At 43.2% G+C, this 18,923-nt stretch overlaps 1 protein-coding gene across 1 annotated transcript in view; it reads right to left on the bottom strand.

The window, feature by feature from the left end:
- Positions 1-18,923, bottom strand: part of b4galnt4a (beta-1,4-N-acetyl-galactosaminyl transferase 4a) — a 437,447-nt gene that overhangs the window by 69,483 nt on the left and 349,041 nt on the right. Inside the window, exon 8 of the mRNA XM_031801738.1 lies at positions 7,702-7,780. Coding sequence (XP_031657598.1) covers positions 7,702-7,780 — 79 coding nt within the window. The remainder of the gene's footprint in view (positions 1-7,701; positions 7,781-18,923) is intronic.

The following is an 18,923-nucleotide window of genomic DNA, read 5'->3' as shown; positions in this document are numbered from 1 at the left end:
TCTGGTTTTAGGATTCTACTATAAAGCAGGGGCTCATAGGAGCTCTTTTATTGAGTGGTCTGCAGAAAGCCTCGGTCTCATTACGCGCGGTCACGAGAGAGTATGCTCTCGTTCCAATGCTTTTCTTCAGACAATGAAACTCAAAGGTAAGTAAATATTTATAGTGTTTTTTGTAGCTTCTGTTGACGCCAAAATGGCGGCTATTTCTTTGGCTATTTTGGGTCCTGAGCGCCGTTCTCAGATTATTCTTTTTCCGTAAAGTTTTTTTGAAATCTGACACAGAGGTTGCATAGAGGACAAGTTTGTCTTTAATTCTGTGAATAACACTTGCATCTTTTATCAATGTTTATTGTGATTATTTCTTCAAAATCACCGGATGTTTTGGAATCAAAACATTACTGCACGTAACGCGCCAATGTAAACTGAGATTTTTATATATCTATATATATATATATATATATATATATATATATATATATATATAACATGATGTATATATGTATATATAAAAAAATATTTTTGAATTTCGCGCACTGCCTTTTCAGCGGAATGTTGTGGGTGTTCTTCTAGCGGAACCCCTGGGCGAGAAAGGTTAACATCAGACGCCTCCTCCCTAAGTTGGTTTTATTCACTGCTTTAGCACACTCCGCCTACCCTGATGTCCTAGCCGTGTCTGAATCCTGGCTTAGGAAGGCCACCAAAAATCCTGAAATCTCATCCCCAACTACAACATTTTCTGACAAGATAGAACTGCCAAAGGGGGCGAAGTTGCAATCTACTGCAGAGATTGACAGAACTCTGCAGGCTTACTATCCAGGTTTGTGCCCAAACAATTCGAGCTTCTACTTTTAAAATTCCACTTTTCCAGAAACAAGTCTCTCACCGTTGCTGCTTTTTATAGAATCCCCTCAACCCCAATGCTGTGCCCTGGACACCATATATGATTTGGTTTGCAAATTATGGTGGAAAATAAGTATTTGGTCACCTACAAACAAGCAAGATTTCTGGCTCTCACAGACCTGTAACTTCTTCTTTAAGAGGCTCCTCTGTCCTCCACTCGTTACCTGTATTAATGGCACCTGTTTGAACTTGTTATCAGTATAAAAGACACCTGTCTACAACCTCAAACAGTCACACTTTTCAGGGAAGTCAGGAACACACAGTCCATTAGGAAAGCTAAGGCTAGCTTTTTCAAACAGAAATTTGCATCCTGTAGCACTAATTCCAAAAAGTTTTGGGACACTGTAAAGGCCATGGAGAATAAGATAACCTTCTACCAGTTGCACTGAGGCTAGGAAACACTGTCAACAACGGTAAACCTACGATAATCTATCATTTCAACGTCTGGCCATGCTTTCCACCTGGCTACCCCTACCCCGGCCAACAGCTCTTCACCCCCTGCAGCAACTTGCCCAAGCCCCCGCCCCCCTGATGCTGCCAGTCAAGATACTCTCAATGGTGCAACTGTATAACTTTTTGAGGATCTGAGGGCCCATGCCAATTCTTTTCAACCTCTTGAGGGGGAAGAGGCACTGCCGTGCCCTCTTCACAACCGTGTGGGTGTGTGTGTGGACCATGTTAATTCCTTAGTGATGTGGACACCAAGGAACTTGAAGCTCTCAACGAGCTCCACTACAGCCCCTGAGCTTGGTGATAAGCTAGGAGGGGACGATGGTGTTGAATGCTGATCTGTAGTCAATGAATAGCATTTTTGCATAGGTATTCCTTTTGTCAAGGTGGGTGAGGGCAGTGTGGAGCACAATAGAGATTGCATCATCTGTGGATCTGTTAGGGCGGTATGCAAATTTTAGTGGGTCAAGGGTGTCTGGGATGATGGTGTTGATGTAGGCCATGACTAGCCTTTCAAAACATTTCATGGCTATAGATGTGCGTGCTACGGGGCAATAATAATTTAGTCAGGTTACCTTGGCATTCTTTGGGCACAGGGACTATGGTCTGCTTGAAACAAGTTGGTATTTATTACAGGCCGGGTCAGGGATAGGTTAAAAATGTCAGTGAAGACACTGGCCAACTGGTCAGCGCGTGCTCTGAGTACGCGTCCTGGTTAGAGGTCTTCATGGATCCACCTGTACCCGAATACCTGAGACCCAATCCGGTACCCAAGTGTGTCCAGATCAAGAATTCTAAATAATTTCACGGGTCTGGATCGGATCTGATATGATTGTCATGGATCTCGGGTATTTATAATTTTAACTGACTACAGATCCGTCTGCGACTTCAGCTCTTGCTTTTCACAAGAGTGGAGCGTGGCGCATGTAGCTCGATGTTGGCCAATCATAAGTCATTAAAGCAGCAATAGTAACAGTCAGAGCCTCGCTCCATGTGAGGCAAAAGTTATGAGATATCTAATCAATGGAAGATGGAATTAAAATGACAAAATTAAAAGTTAAAGGAGAAGGATAGGCTACAATGACCAAGAGCCAACAGGTAGGCAGGCTGCTACTGAGAAAACACATGCACTGCAGCCTCTGTTAGCCTACCTAGATACAGTGGATGCTCCACTAAAAGTTTTGCTGAAAGAACATATCTATTTTCGTATTGATTTGTCCGTGCCATTTGACTTTGCACACAAGGACAGAACAGCATATTGACTGCATGACAACTCATGTATGAAGAACTTTATGTAGATTCGGGATTTAGAGGTAATTTGTGGTTTAGTACGGTACCCTGCGTCACTACTTCATTGCTCCAGACCAGCGCAAGGGGGAGTTAGAGAGCTGATTATGCTTTTGGATAGCTACTGCCTCATAGTGACAATGAATGGGTGACATAAACCTAAATAGAAACTGATAATTGTGCACGACTTCAGTATTACTTACTAAAACTAAGGTTTTTATTCTAAAGGAAATGTGTTCTTACTGTAGTGTAGTCTACTCCCGACCAGTCATGTTGTACAGTACCTGAATGGTGTAGTGGTCTAAAACACTGCATCACAGTGCAACTGTGTTGGCACAGATGCTGGTTCAAAACCTTAGCCATCCTCAACTGGGAGACCGATGAGATGACTGTAGGTTTTTGGTTTCTCTCCCTCTAAAAACATAAATAAATAATTCAAAATAACAAACTGGCTTTATTTACAAATTAGTAACAATATCTCACCCCATGTTCAAGAATGGCCTTTTCTCGCTTATTTTACATTATTTGAAAACGAAATAATCTCCAAAATATTGCTATATTGTAAACAGAGCTATTATTATTATAATAAATTTAGAATGATAAAAAAGCCCCGTGGATATGGTCACAGATATATTATTAACCCTGTTATTAGCAGGACAATATATATTGGCCATATTGGTCATGGCTCCCGAGTGACGCACAATGGGATTGCCTTGCAGTTCTCCAGCTGTATCCACTGAAACAGCGGTGGGCGCGCGAAGTTCAAGGAACGAGGGCAGGGGGCACGGGATAGCCGCGCACAGAAGACTGACCTATCCCATGGGTAAGGGAGGAGGGGGAATGGGGGAGGAGGATGTAGGGGGAAGGGGAGTAGTACATCTCACCCCACTGGGTAGCATAGAGCAACACTGAAGGTGCATTGCACCAATAATTGCGCTGACTAGGGAAATGTTCCCGCTGTTCTTGCCAGTCTCTCATTTAAGGCGTCAGTCAAAAGTTATACTTAAGGGCCTCCCGGGTGGCGCAGTGGTTGAGGGCGCTGTACTGCTGCGCCAGCTGTGCCACCAGAGACCCACCAGAGACACTGGGTTCCCGCCCAGGCTCTGTCGTAACAGGCTGCGACCGGGAGGTCCGTGGGGCGATGCACAATTGGCCTAGCGTCGTCCGGGTTAGGGAGGGCTTGGCCGGTAGGGATATCCTTGTTTCATCGTGCACAAGGTCGCCAGGTGCACGGTGTTTCCTCCGACACATTGGTGCGGCTGGCTTCCGGGTTGGATATGCGCTGTGTTAAGAAGCAGTGTGGCTTTGGTCCTAGACTTGGCACTCCAGTACCACTTGCCATGCAGCAGCAGTAGTAGAGAGAACAGTTTATGACTAGGGTGGCTGGGGTCTTTGACCATTTTTAGGGCCTTCCTCTGACACCGCCTGGTTTAGAGGTCCTAGATGGCAGGCAGCATAGCCCCAGTGATGTACTGGGCCGTACGCACTACCCTCTGTAGTGCCTTGCGGTCGGAGGCCGAGCAGTTCCCATACCAGGCAGTGATAAAAGCAGTCAGGATGTTGCAGCTGTGGAACCTTTTGAGGATCTGAGGACCCATGCCAAATCTTTTTAGTTTCCTGAGGGGAATAGGCTTTGTTGTGCCCTCTTCACGACTGTCTTGGTATGTTTGGACCATTCTAGTTTGTTGGTGATGTAGACACCAAGGAGCTTGAAGCTCTCAACCTGCTCCACTACTGCCCCGTCGATGAGAATGGGGGCGTGCTCGGTCCTCCTTTTCCTGTAGTCCACAATCATCTCCTTAGTCTTGGTTACGTTGAGGGATAGGTTGTTATTCTGGCACCAACTGGCCAGGTCTCTGACCTCCTTCCCATAGGTTGTCTTGTCATTGTTGGTGATCAGGCCTACCACTGTTGTCTCATCTGCAAACTTAATGATGGTGTTGCAGTCATGCACACACCCCTGAGGGGCTTCAGTGTTTAAAAATACAGTGTATTAAAAATACAAAATGTAAGGATTCAGAGGCTTTACTCAATACTTTGTTGAAACACCTTTGGCAGCGATTACAGCCTTGAGTCTTCTTGGGTATGATGCGACAAGCTTGGCACACCTGTATTTGGGGAGTTTCTCCCATGCTTCTCTGCAGATCCTCTCAAGCTCTGTCAGGTTGGATGGGGAGCGTCGCTGCACAGCTATTTTCACAGGCAGAACACTGTGAGAACGGCCCATGTTCTGAATTCTGTCGCTGTACATTTCAAAAGTGCTAAACAAATAGTTATATTGACAATGTCCAGTCTGGCTTGCTAATTAATGTCTTAATCAAAATTATGGATTGCCTCTTATCCGCTTGTCTTCCCCTTATGCCATAGTTTGTACATCTCATGAGAAACCACATTTGTTTAAGCAAGTCAGACGTATCAGCTATGTTTTTAAAAGACGGTAAATGAGGCTGACAAGGCTCCACTTAAGCTAGGTATAGCAGTGGTAAGATGTTGGGATGACTTTATGTAGGCCCTAACATTTTGTGTGCACTGTTTGTCACCATTATAGTGCAATTAATATATTGTATGGTGTTGTGTAGTGGCTTTGCTGGCATGTATCCCACTTTCTTTTTTTGCCCCACCAAGAATGACATGCTAAAATAGCCACTGCAAGAGATGTTTGATCCGGTTCAAGTCTGGGCTCTGGCTGGGCCACTCAAGGAAATTCAGAGACTTGTCCTGAAGCCACTGCTGCGTTGTCTTGGCAGTGTGCGTAGGGTAGTTGTCCTGTTGGAAGGTGAACCTTCGCCCCAGTCTGAGTCCTGAGTTCTCTGGAGCAGGTTTACATTAAGGATCTAACTGTACTTTGCTCTGTACATCTTTCCTTGATCCTGACTAGTCTCCCAGTCCCTGCCGCTGAAAAACATCACCACAGGATGATGCTACCACCACCATGAATTACCACAGGGACGGTGCCATGTTTCCACTCTACCATAAAGGCCTGATTGGTGGAGTGCTGCAGAGATGGTTGTCCTTCTGGAATGTTCTCTCATCTCCACAGAGAAACTCTGGAGCTCTGACAGAGCTGACAGACCAAGGCCCTTCTCTCCCGATTGCTCAGTTTGGCCAGCTCTAGGAAGAGTCTTGGTGGTTCCAAACTACTTCCATTTAAGAATGATGGAGTCCACTGTGTTCTTAGACCTTCAATGCTGCAGAAATGTTTTGCTACCCTTCCCCAGATCTGTGCCTCGACACAAACCTCTCTCTGTCTACTGACAATTCCTTCGACCTCATGGCTTGATTTTTGCTTTGGCATGCACTGTCAACTGTGGGACCTTATATAAACAGGAGTGTGGCTTTCCAAATCATGTCCAATCAATTGAATTTGCCACAGGTGGTCTCCAATCCAGTTGTAGAAACATCTCAAGGATGATGAATGGAAACAGTATTCACCTGAGCTCTATTTCAAGTCTCACAGTAAAGGGAACTTAATACTTATATAAATAAGGTACTTCTGTTTTAAATTTTAATACATTTGCAAAAATGTATAAAAACCTGTTTTCGTTTTGTTATTAAGGGGTATTGTGTGTAGATTGATGAGAACATGTTTTTATTAAATCCATTTTAGAATAAGGCTGTAACTTAACATAATGTAGAAAGGGAAGGGGTCTGAATACTTTACGAATGCACTGTATCTTCTAGATGCACTGTAGCTACCTCAATTACCTCCTATACCTGCACATCAACTCGGTACTGGTACTCCCTGTATATAGCCATGATATTTTTACAGATTATTTTATATTCATTATTCACTGTGTATTTATTCCTTGTCACTATTTGTGTTTTATTGTATTTGTTATCTTTATCTTTGACTATACATCGTTAGTTGGAAAATGACCCGTAAGTAAGCATGTCAATGTTAATCTATACCTTTTGTTTACAAAGCATGTGACGAATACATTTGATTTGACTTGACAATACAGCCCACTTAGGTCTATGTGTCTGGAAGTAGGCAGTGGAGCATCCCAGAATAGACAGACAGTGTTACTGTATAGGAATGGTAAGAGAGAGAGAGAGGGTGTGAGGGAGAGAGAGAGGAGGCATGAAATAGAGAGATAGAGTAGGAGAGAGGGTGAGGGTGGGAGATGAGAGAAGAGAGAGAGACACATCTATACAGTATATGTATGTAGAGAGAGGGAGATGAAGAGTGGCAGGGATAGTCCCTCTGGATAGTTTGGGGGGAAAAAGGAATCCAATGTGAGATAATAAAGCACATTTTCAGAGACAACACATCACACCATGTATTATCAAGAGCCCAGCTTACCCAGTCACGCACGCACGCGCGCGCACACACACACACACACACACACACACACACACACACACACACACACACACACACACACACACACACACACACACACACACACACACACACACACACACACACACACACACACACACACACACACACACACACACACACACACACACACACACACCAGGTGTGTGGAGTACTTTCTGAAACTTTACCCTTAAGTTAGCTCTCTCCAGGAGAGAGAGGGACAGATGCAATAGTTATACTCAAAAGTCCTAACTAGGGTTGCAAAATTCTGGTAACTTTCCCAAATTTTCCAGAAATATTAGATGGAATATTAGTGAACTCAGGAGTGAATAAGCAACTCAACTTGGCTCCAGACCGAGGCAACAACAACAAGATGTGACCGTATGACATGAGCATCTCTCTGTCTCTCGCTCTCTCAGCATTCCTCCACTTCAAACACAGCCTGTTCCCTCCCTGTACCCTGCCCACCTGTCTGCATGCAGTGGGAAGGGATTTAGTTTATTATCTACTTCACTTGCTTTGGCAATGTTAACATATGTTTCATATGCCAATAAAGCCCTTAAATTGAAATTGAAATAGACAGCAAGAGAGAGAGGGAGGGGGAAGGGTGAGAGAGAGGGACAGAGACCCAGTATTGAGTGAGTTTAGAGAGCACTTACACAGGGTCTAGTTCAGTAGTTTCGTACAACTTCAGCTAGTAGCCTAGCCCCCCATAAATTAATAAAGTTGTATGGACTTACCCCAACCTCCACGTGGTCTGATCCCTTGTCATCCTGCTTGTGAAGGATCTCAAAGTAGTACCGTCTGGATGAGATAAGGCTAGAGAGAGGTAGAGAGAGCGAGAGGGGAGAGGGAGAAAATGTTACATTACAATTAGGATTTAAAACATTTGCCAGATGTTATTTTTCCACCTCATGAGATGCGAGGAGATTGAGCTGGAAAGCTGGAAATTGAGGCTACAGTGAATGTTAATGCTGAGGAACCCAAGACTACTTACAAGTCAAGTCGGAGGTTTACATACACTTAGAATTTCCGGTCACAACTTGTGGACTTGTTTGCGTGCTGCTGTGCGTTTTGTTTGCTAACCTTACTTTGTTACCTGCCAATTTGGCTGTTTTTACTTTTTAATTACCGTTTATATATATTTTTTTTCCCTTGCTTGAATTTTTTCATTCAACTTTTTCACACCGGACGCTTTATCTGGACGTGGTTCGTCAGGACCTCCACCAGCCAAAGCTAAGTAGTAACATTAACATGATGCCTTCTAATTGCAGTAGCTGTACTCATAATATACAGGAGAACGATCGCCTTATGAAGAGGATAGCTGTGGTACAAGCCCAGTTTCAGACGCAATCGTTAGGCAAGGCAGCATCTGTGCAACTAGTAAGTACATACAGTAGTATAAATCCCCTCGCACAGTCCCCGCAGTTGGACAATTTTCTCATGGTTTCTGGAAGGAAATGCTTTAGGAATGCTCAACCAGTGTCGCTCATTCAGCTGACAGAAACTTTCAACTAGTTCTCCCCATTAAGCAGCGAGTCGGAGTCAGAGGCTGAGCCTTCTCTTGTCTCTACTCCTCCTTTTGCGGGGTCTGAGATGCCGACGCCTCCCACCATTAGCTCTGACAAATTGAAAACCCTAGTCATTGGCGACTACATTACCCGCAGTATTAGACTTAAAATGAATCATCCAGCGATCATACACTGTTTACCAGGGGGCAGAGCTACCGACGTTAAGGCTAATCTGAAGATGGTGCTGGCTAAAGCCAAACTGGCGAGTGTAGAGAATGTAGTGATATTGTTATCCACGTCAGCACCAACGATGTTAGGATGAAACAGTCAGAGGTCACCAAGCGCAACATAGCTTCAGCGTGTAAATCAGCTAGAAAGATGTGTCGGCATCGAGTATTTGCCTCTGGCCCCCTCCCAGTTAGGGGGAGTGATGAGTTCCACAGCAGAGTCTCACAACTCTATCACTGGTTGAAAACTGTTTTCTGCCCCTCCCAAAAGATAGAATTTGTAGATAATTGGCCCTCTTTCTGGGACTCACCCACAAACAGGACCAAGCCTGGCCTGTTGAGGAGTGACGGACTCCATCCTAGCTGGAGGGGTGCTCTCTTCTTATCTACGAACATAGACAGGGTTCTAACTCCCCAAGCTCCACATTGAGATAAGGTGCAGGCCAGGCACCAGGCTGTTAGCCAGCCTGCCAGCTTAGTGGAGTCTGCCACTAGCACAGTCAGTGTAGTCAGCTCAGCTATCCCCATTGAGACCATGTCTGTGCCTCGACCTAGGTTGGGCAAAACTAAACATTGCTGTGTTCGCTCTAGCAATCTCACTGGAATAAAGACCTCTTCCATTCCTGCCATTATTGAAAGAGATTGTGTTACCGCACATCTCAAAATAGGGCTACTTAATGTTAAATCCCTCACTTCCAAGGCAGTTATAGTCAATGAACTAATCACTGATCATAATCTTGATGTGTTTGGCCTGACTGAAACATGGCTTAAGCCTGATGAATTTCCTGTGATAAATGAGGCCTCACCTCCTGGTTACACTAGCGACCATATCCACCATGCATCCCGCAAAGGCGGAGGTGTTGCTAGTATTTACGATAGCAAATTTCAATTTACAAAAAAAAAAAAAAACGTTTTCATCTTTTGAGTTTCAAGTCATGAAATCTATGCAGCCTACTCAATCACTTTTTATAGCTACTGTTTACAGGCCTCCTGGGTCATATACAGCATTCCTCACTGAGTTCCCTGAATTCTTATCAGACCTTGTAGTCATGGCAGATAATATAAAAAAATTTGGTGACTTTAATATTCACATGGAAAAGTCCACAGACCCACTCCAAAAGGCTTTCGGAGCCATCATCGACTCAGTGGGTTTTATACAACATGTCTCCGGATCTACTCACTGCCTCAGTCATACTCTAGACCTAGTTTTGTCCCGTGAAATAAATGTTGTGAATCTTAATGTTTTTCCTCATAATCCTGGACTATCAGACCACCATTTTATTACATTTGCAATCGCAAGAAATAATCTGCTCAGACCCCAACCAAGGATCATCAGAAGCCGTGCTATAAATTCTAGGACAACTCAAAGATTCCTAGATGCCCTTCCAGCCCCCCCCCCCCCCCCGCCTACCCAAGTACAAAAATAAGTTAACCACCTAACTGAGGAACCCAATTTAACCTTGCGCAATACCCTAGATGCAGACGCACCCCTAAAAACAAAAACATTTGTCATAAGAAACTAGCTCCCTGGTATACAGGAAATACCCGAGTTATGAAGCAAGCTTCCAGAAAACTGGAACGGAAATGGAGCTACGCCAAAATAGAAGTGTTCCGACAAGCTTGGAAAGACAGTACCGTGCAGTATCGTAGAGCCCTGCTCGATCATCCTATTTTTCCAACTTCATTGAGGAAAATAAGAACCATCCAACATGCATTTTTGATACTGTCGCAAAGCTAACTAAACAGCAGCATTCCCCAAGAGAGGATGGCTTTCACTTCAGCAGTGATAAATTCATGAACTTCTTTGAGGAAAAGATCATGATCATTAGAAAGCAAATTATGGACTCCTCTTTAAATCTGCGTAGTCCTCCAAAGCTCAGTTGTCCTGAGTCTGCACAACTCTGCCAGGACCAAGGATCAAGGGAGACACTCAAGAATATAGTACGATATCTCTTGACACTGATGAAAATAATCATGGCCTCTAAACCTTCAAGCTGCATACTGGACCCTATTCCAACTAAACTACTGAAAGAGCTGCTTCCAGTGCTTGGCCCTCCTATGTTGAACATAATAAACGGCTCTCTATCCACCGGATGTGTACCAAACTCACTAAAAGTGGCAGTAATAAAGCCTCTCTTGAAAAAGCCAAACCTTGACCGAGAAAATATTAAAACTAAATTGGATATATCGAATCTCCCATTCCTCTCAAACATTTTAGAAAAAGCTGTTGTCCAGCAACTCACTGCCTTACCTGAAGACAAACAATATATACAAAACGCTTCAGTCTGGTTTTAGACCCCATCATAGCACTGAGACTGCACGTGTGAAGGTGGAAAATTATCTTTTAATGGCGTCAGACCGAGGCTCTGCATCTGTCCTCGTGCTCCTAGACTGCTTTGATACCATCGATCACCACATTCTTTTGGACAGATTGGAAAACCAAATTTGGTCTACACGGACAAGTTCTGGCCTGGTTTAGATCTTATCTGTCGGAAAGATATCAGTTTGTCTCTGTGGAAGGTTTGTCCTCTGACAAATCAAGTGTAAATTTCGGTGTTCCTCAAGGCTCTGTTTTAAGGCCACTATTTTTTTCACTATATATTTTTACATTTTATATATTCAGAAACATAATGTTAACTTTCACTGCTATGCGGATGACACGCAGCTGTACATTTCGATGAAACATGGTAAAGCCCCAAAATTGCCCTCGCTGGAAGCCTGTGTTTCAGACATAAGGAAGTGGATTGTGGCAAATGTTCTACTTTTAAACTCGGACAAAACAGAGATGCTTGTTCTATCTAGTTCCTAAGAAACAAAGAGATCTTCTGTTGAATCTGACAATTAATCTTGATGGTTGTACAGTCGTCGCAAATAAAACTGAAGGACCTTGGCGTTAATCTGGACCCTGATCACTCTTTTGACGAACATATCAAGACTGTTTCAATGACAGCTTTTTTCCATCTACGTAACATTTCAAAAATCTGAAACTTTCTGTCCAAAAATGTTGAAAAATGTATCCATGCTTTTGTCACTTCTAGGTTAGACTTCTGCAATGCTCTACTTTCCGGCTAGTACTGAGATGCAGTGCCTTAGACCGCAGTGCCAATCGTGAGCCCTGATATTGTCCTGTGCGTAGTCCCAATAAACAGTATGCTCACTAAAACACACACAGGCAGATGCAAACATACTGGCCCCACCTTGTGATGAGACTAATCAAAAACACATCTCATCTATTTGGCCAAAATATGCTGGGTGAGACAGAGAGGATCGCCCCGGTACTGGCTGCTACACATCATTAGCTCTTAATACTATTATTCTATTGACCTATGGTCAGCCCCATCTTAAATTGCCATAGTAATGACTGACACTAAAGCATCATTGGTAGGAGTGACCAAATTGTCTGTGGTATTGAGTTTTGGATAAAATAACAGGCCACGAATTTCTCAGTGGCACCCCCCTTGTGTGACCGCGGAGAGTGAATAGAAGAATGAGCAGCGCACAACGAAGATTGCAACAAGTAATTCAAAAGTGAACTGTAGTTCCAGGCTGTACTAATTGCTACAAAAACAATCCTTGTGTAAACAACCATCGGCTACACAGGGACCCACAATGATGGGAAAAAGTGGCTCCAGGTCCTGAAGGATGTGCCAGCTCAAGGCAGGGTTTGCAGCAAGCACTTCGCAGAGGAAGACTTCATTTCGAAGGGCACTTTTGATGTCGCAAGCGGGAGTTTCTGAATGGAAATAAGTTACACATTGAAACCCTCCATTTTCCCCTACATCTTCAACTTCGAGGGTTAAGGACCGACCATCATCGACAGCATCAGTGACTTCAGTGTCAAGGAATGAACGGAGGATGCGGTGCGAGTCAGTGAAGGTAAACTTAGCTAGTTATGCTGACATAGATTTGTTTTAGCCTGCAGCGGCTAATGTTAGCCAGTAACATTAGCTGTCAACAAGTGTTACTAGCTAGCTACCTGGTTTTGTTAGTTCCACCTTAGATACATGTGTTATGCATCACAATGACCCACAAAGATAAAAAGTGGAAGTTGGCAATATCCATAATATCATTAAACAGCCATCACATATTATATAGTATGCACATAGCCCACTGTTCAACAGTATGGATGGGGAAGGTCGGTTAGATGGGAGCTCATCTGCTATCTTGTTGTAGGACCATCCCAGCAGACCCTCCTGAGTGCCTGAAGATAAAGAAAAGCAGTCACCTTGGGGGAGCCGGCTAGGGTTCAGAAAATGGAGAAGGAGCAGGCCATTCAAGTCCGAATCCAAAGATACACCCATCCACAGAGGGAATCACAGTATAGAAGTCTTGATCGCTATTATGTTATGTGGTACTTTTACATAATTACATGTGTGTGTAATTGCCAGTGTTGAGTGTTATAATAATTTATGGTATGTTCCAGGATGGCCCTGTTTTGGAAAATTGACTGGGGAGGCTGCTTTAGCCTGGTGAGCCCCAACCTGTCTAGCTAGCTAAGGTAACAACAGGGCAAGCCTGCTTGAGGCTCAGTTTTTTAAAGTTTTTTTTATCACCGGTAAGTCTATTAATCCAGTTTGTCTTTGTAAATATCTTTACTGGATACCACTACTTGAAGACTGTAAATAAATATCAACACTTATGCACCCAAACCTTCTGCCTCCTGCTGAATATCTGACCGCATTTCTGCACTACTTACCTTTGCAATGTATGCTTTTTGTCAAACAAAGTGACAACTTGAGTGTCTTAAGATCTTCAACTAGCTGCTCAGTGTAGTTACCATTGTTTTCCACTAGATGGTAGCCTAAGCTAGATGAAGTAACCACTCTAGCAACCAGGCCAGTGGTGCATGTTCAAAGTAGTTTTATCTTCCAAGCTAGTTTCTCTGGTTACACTTGAACCTGTTGTTATAGTCGACTAAGCGAACGTATAATATTTTAGAATTATAATATACAAAATGTATGGGAATGTTATTAATAATTTGAGCAGGTAAGATTGTCTAGCAACAATCTATTCTATCTACAGTCTATTTTACATAATGCACAATTTTGTTTTTTAAATGTAACCTTAATTTAACTAAGCAAGTCAGTTAAGAACAGATTCTTATTTACAATGACGGCCTACCCCAGCCAAACCCGGAAAATGCCAGGCCAATTGTGCACCCTCTATGGGACTTCCAATCACAGCCAGATGTTATAGAGCTTAGACCACTGCACCACTCGGGAGGTAAAACAAACTCCATGTATAGTCATTGTATTTGGTAGTAGAGGCTAGATCCAATTGACTTGACTTGTTGTATTAATGCTCAAAGCAGTGGAGGCTGCTGAGGGGAGGACTGCTCATAATAAAGGAAGGAACAGAGCAAATGAAATGGCATCAAACACATGGAAACCAAAATAGTTTGATCTATTTGAAACCATTCGACCAATTCCACTCCAGCCTTTACCACCAGCCCGTCCTCTCCAATTAAGGTGCCACTAATCTCCTGTGGCTCAAACCCTATGTAGATGCCACTTGAATCTGGGTATGCGAGCCTAATAGAAGAGAACACACACGAAGGGATGATGCGTCGTACACCTCTTCCAAGTCTCCCTTGTGCTCATAGAGTGAACTGGCGGTAAGCAGCCAGTCTGCTCTGCAAAGTAAAAAACATAAATTACATTGATAGTACTTTAATCCACCATAGAAACAAAATCTCACTGTATTTATGAAGTTACATTTTCCAGGCTTCAATTCGAGCCCCGGTCGTATAATCAAAATGTAAGAACTTTACCATCGGTAGTGATAGTAATTACTCTAGTTCTTACATTAACCTCATCATTATTGGTTGTCATTAACTGGTTTACCGGCTGCTGACTGGTTGAGTAAGCTCATCTGCCTGTTGTCCGGACCTCTGGCAGTCTCTATGGGAGTGCCACATGGTTCAATTCTCGGGCCGACTCTCTTCTCTGTATACATCAAGGATGTCGCTCTCGCTGCTGGTGATTCTTTGATCCACCTCTACACAGACAACACCATTCAGTATACATCTGGCCCTTCTTTGGACACTGTGTTAACTAACCTCCAGATGAGTTTCTTTACCATACAGCACACTTTCCGTGGCCTCCAACAGCTCTTAAAAGCAAGTAAAACTAAATGCATGCTCTTCAACCATTCGCTGCCCGCACCTGCCCGCCCGTCCAGCATCACTACTCTGGACGGTTCTGACTTAGATTATGTGGACAACTACAAATACCTAGTTGTCTGGTTAGACTGTAAACTCTCCTTCCAGACTCACATTAATAAACATCTCCAATCCAAAATGAAATCTAGAATCGGCTTCCTATTTGGCAACAAAGCATCCTTCACTCATGCTGCCAAACTTACCCTCGTAAAACTGACCATCCTACTAATCCTTGACTTTGGCGATGTTATTTACAAAATAGCCTCCATTTTGTCACCAAAGCCCCATATACACTACCCACCACTGCGACCTGTGTGCTCTCGTTGGCTGTCCCTCGCTTCATATCCGTCACCAAACCCACTGGCTCCAGGTCATCTACAAGTCTCTGCTAGGTAAAGTCCCGCCTTATCTCAGCTCACTCGTCACCATAGCAGCACCCACCCATAGCACGCCCTCCAGCAGGTATATCTCACTGGTCACCCCCAAAGCCAATTCTTCCTTTAGCCACCTCTCCTTCCAGTTCTCTGCTGCCAGTAACTGGAACAAACTGCAAAAATCTCTGAAGCTAGCTTTAAGCACCAGCTGTCAAAGCAGCTCACAGATCACTGCACCTGTACATAGCTCATCTGTAAACATCCCATCCAATCTACTTCATTCCCATACTGTATTTATTTATTTATCTTGCTCCTTTGCACCCCAGTATCTCTACTTTCACATTCATCTTCTGCACACCCTACCATTCCAGTGTTTAAGTGCTATATTGTATATACTTCGCCACCATGGCCTATTTATTGCCTTACCTCTCTCATCCAACCTTATTTGCACATGCTGTATATAGATTTTTATAATGTATTATTATAATAATTTTTTATCCCATGTGAAACTGTGTGTTGTTGTATGTGTCGAACTGCTTTGCTTTATCTTGGCCAGGACGCAATTGCAAATGAGAACTTGTTCTCAACTAGCCTACCTGGTTAAATAAAGGTGAAAGAAAAGTTTTTTTTATTTTTAAATCTGCCAAGTCCTTCATAAGAATAAGTGACACATCACCATCGAGACAGACAGAAACGTCTGACTGGGTGTAATACACCTACCATCCGCTGGGACTTTGTGCTGTATCACCGCCATCCTTCTACAACACACACAATTAAAGTTGATCATCCCTGGCCATGATCTGGCAGCATCCGCACTGACACCAGTTTGTGTCACTGCTACGCGGACCCTCTACCGGGTTAAGGTGTTACAGGCTGAGCCATATGTTGCTATTAAATTATTATTTTGTCATTTTTTGGGGGTAGATCAACTTTAATATTGCAGATAGATTGTAGCTTCCATCAATGTAATTGCGTGTGTCACTTCCAATCCCCCAAATATACACGATCATTCAAAAGTTTAAGGTCACTTAAAATGTCCTTGTTTTTGAAAGAAAATCTACTTTTTGTCCATTAAAATAACTTCAAATTGATCAGAAATACAGTGTAGACATTGTTAATGTTGTAAATGACTATTATAGCTGGAAACATCAGATTTTTTATGGATTATCTACATAGGCGTACAGAGGCCCATTATCAGCAACCACAATCGAAGTTTAAGGCTAATTGATCATTAGAAAACCCTTTTTCAATTATGTTAGCTCAGCTGGAAACTGTTGTTCTGATTAAATAAGCAATACAACTGGCCTTCTTTAGACTAGTTGAGTGTCTGGAGCATCAACATTTGTGGGTTCGATTACAAGCTCAAAATGGCCAGAAACAAAGCACTTTCTTCTGAAACTCATCAGTCTATTCTTGTTCTGAGAAATTAAGACTATTTCATTCGAGAAATTTCCAAGAAACTGAAGATCTCATACAACGCTGTGTACTACTCCCTTCACAAAACAGCGCAAACTGGCCCTAACCAGAAGAGAAAGAGGATTGGGAGGCCCTGGTGCACAACTGAGCAAGAGGACAAGTACATTAAGGTGTCTAGTTTAAGAAACGGATGCCTCACAAGTCATCAACTGGCAGCTTCATTAAATAGTAACTGCAAAACACCAGTCTCAAGGTCTACAGTGAAGAGGCAACTCCGGAATGCTGGCCTTCTAGGCAGACGTGCAAAGAAAAAGCCATATCTCAGACTGACCAATATTTTTTTTTATTAAACATGATTTATTTTTTTTATTTCACCTTTATTTAACCAGGTAAGCTAGTTGAGAACAAGTTCTCATTTACAACTGCGACCTGTTCAAGATAAAGCAAAGCAGTGCGACACAAACAACAACACAGAGTTACACATGGAGCGAGTGCTACGGTTGGGTGTTGTTATCGTGACCAGTGAGCTGAGATAAGGCGGAGATTAAGATGGGCAAAAGAACACCGACACTGGACAGAGGAACACTGCCTAGAATGCCTGCATCCCGGAGTCTCCTCTTCACTGTAAAGACTGGTGTTCTTCTGGCAGGTTCTCCCATATCAGTCAAGGAACTTTGTAGTTCTGTCAGAGTGGTAATTGGGTTCTTGGTCACCTCCCCAGCTGTATGCCTCATCACAATCTGAGAGATCTACGGACAGTTTCTTGGACTTCATGGTATAGTTTTTGCTCTGGCATGCACTCTCGCACCTTATATAGACAGCTGTGTTTCTTTTCGAAATCACATCCAAACAATTTAACTGGCCACAGGTGGACTTCTATCAAGTTGTAGTGACGTCTCAAGGATGATCAAAGAAAATGTGATGCGCCTGTGCTCAATTTGGAGCGTCGTAGCAAAGTTGTGTTCCAAAAACATGTTTCCACTTTGTCATTATGGGGTATTCTGTGTAGATGGGTGAGAGAAAAAATTACATGAATTCAGGCTGTAACACAAAATATACAATAAGTTTAGGGGTATGAATACTTTCTGAAGGCACTGTATGTACGTGTGCATGCTTGTGCATGTGTATGCATGCACACATACAAGTGGCATTGCCCGTGTGTGTGAACATTTGCAGACGTCTGTCTGTTCCTGGTAAAAAGCAATCACATGGACAGAGAATGACGTTCATTGGAGGGGGACGATGACATTGCCAAGTTGCCTTCTGGTACACAAACAGACTGTCTCCTCAGGCCTGGATGCCCAGGGCTCTGAATCTTATACATCACTGCAGGTGTGTGTGTATGAGAGAAAGGTGTGACTGTGTGTATGTGTGTATATAGATGGGATTGCTGACAACATTACGAAAACGATGCACACACTTCAATGGGGCAGAGGGCTGGGTATTGTTGAAAATCTGGATGGCCAGTTAGCAAGCAACAATGACAAAAACCTGCCATGTGGGGAATCGTAGGTGGCTCTTTTCAGCTAATTGTATCATATTCTTGATATCATGTCTTGCTTTGAGGTGTTTTGACTGAATAATTCGCTAGCTACTACTGTAGCTAACCAACAACTGTAACAAGGTATTTTAGAGGCAAGTGCTCATTGTGCATATATATTTATGTTTTCAATATTAGAGGAGAAATATAGTTTACATGTTGTCAACAATCCAAGCCAACCCTGTCTGTTTTGACCCATAGTTGTGCATGTGTCAGCTTTGTTGCTGAACAACCAACCCATCTATGCCCGTCATTCTTGTCTTTGAACATATTTGTCTGTCTGTCTCTGTGTGTCTTGCCTGTGTGTGTGTGTGCGCGCGCGTGTCAGTGAGATACAGTATACGGTCACTCTGGAGTCCCTCATGAATAAAACGTTTCTGCAATGCTGTGACAATATATACATTAATGAAATCTCATGAAACTAAACCACCAAATTATAGGGCCCTATTTGAATACAGCAACAATACAATACAAATGTAACACAATGCAATCATACCTCATTCCTACTTATGACTGGTGTCCGGTTTGAACATATACAACACCAGCGTAACACAACACAAACAAACCTCATTAAGGCTGGTGTCAGATTTGACAGCCTAGGAACAGTGAGTAACTGCCTTGTTCAGGGGCAGAATTTTTACTTTGTAGGCTCGGGGATTTGATCTAGCAACCTTTCGGTTCCTAGTCCAATGCTCTACCCACTAGGCTACCTGCCACCCCTAGATAAATTAACA

Source organism: Oncorhynchus kisutch, linkage group LG22 (assembly GCF_002021735.2).
Source record: "Oncorhynchus kisutch isolate 150728-3 linkage group LG22, Okis_V2, whole genome shotgun sequence".
In the NCBI taxonomy this organism is placed as follows: domain Eukaryota; kingdom Metazoa; phylum Chordata; class Actinopteri; order Salmoniformes; family Salmonidae; genus Oncorhynchus; species Oncorhynchus kisutch.
Note: the sequence above shows the minus strand (reverse complement) of the source record. Positions and strands in the feature narration are given on the sequence as shown.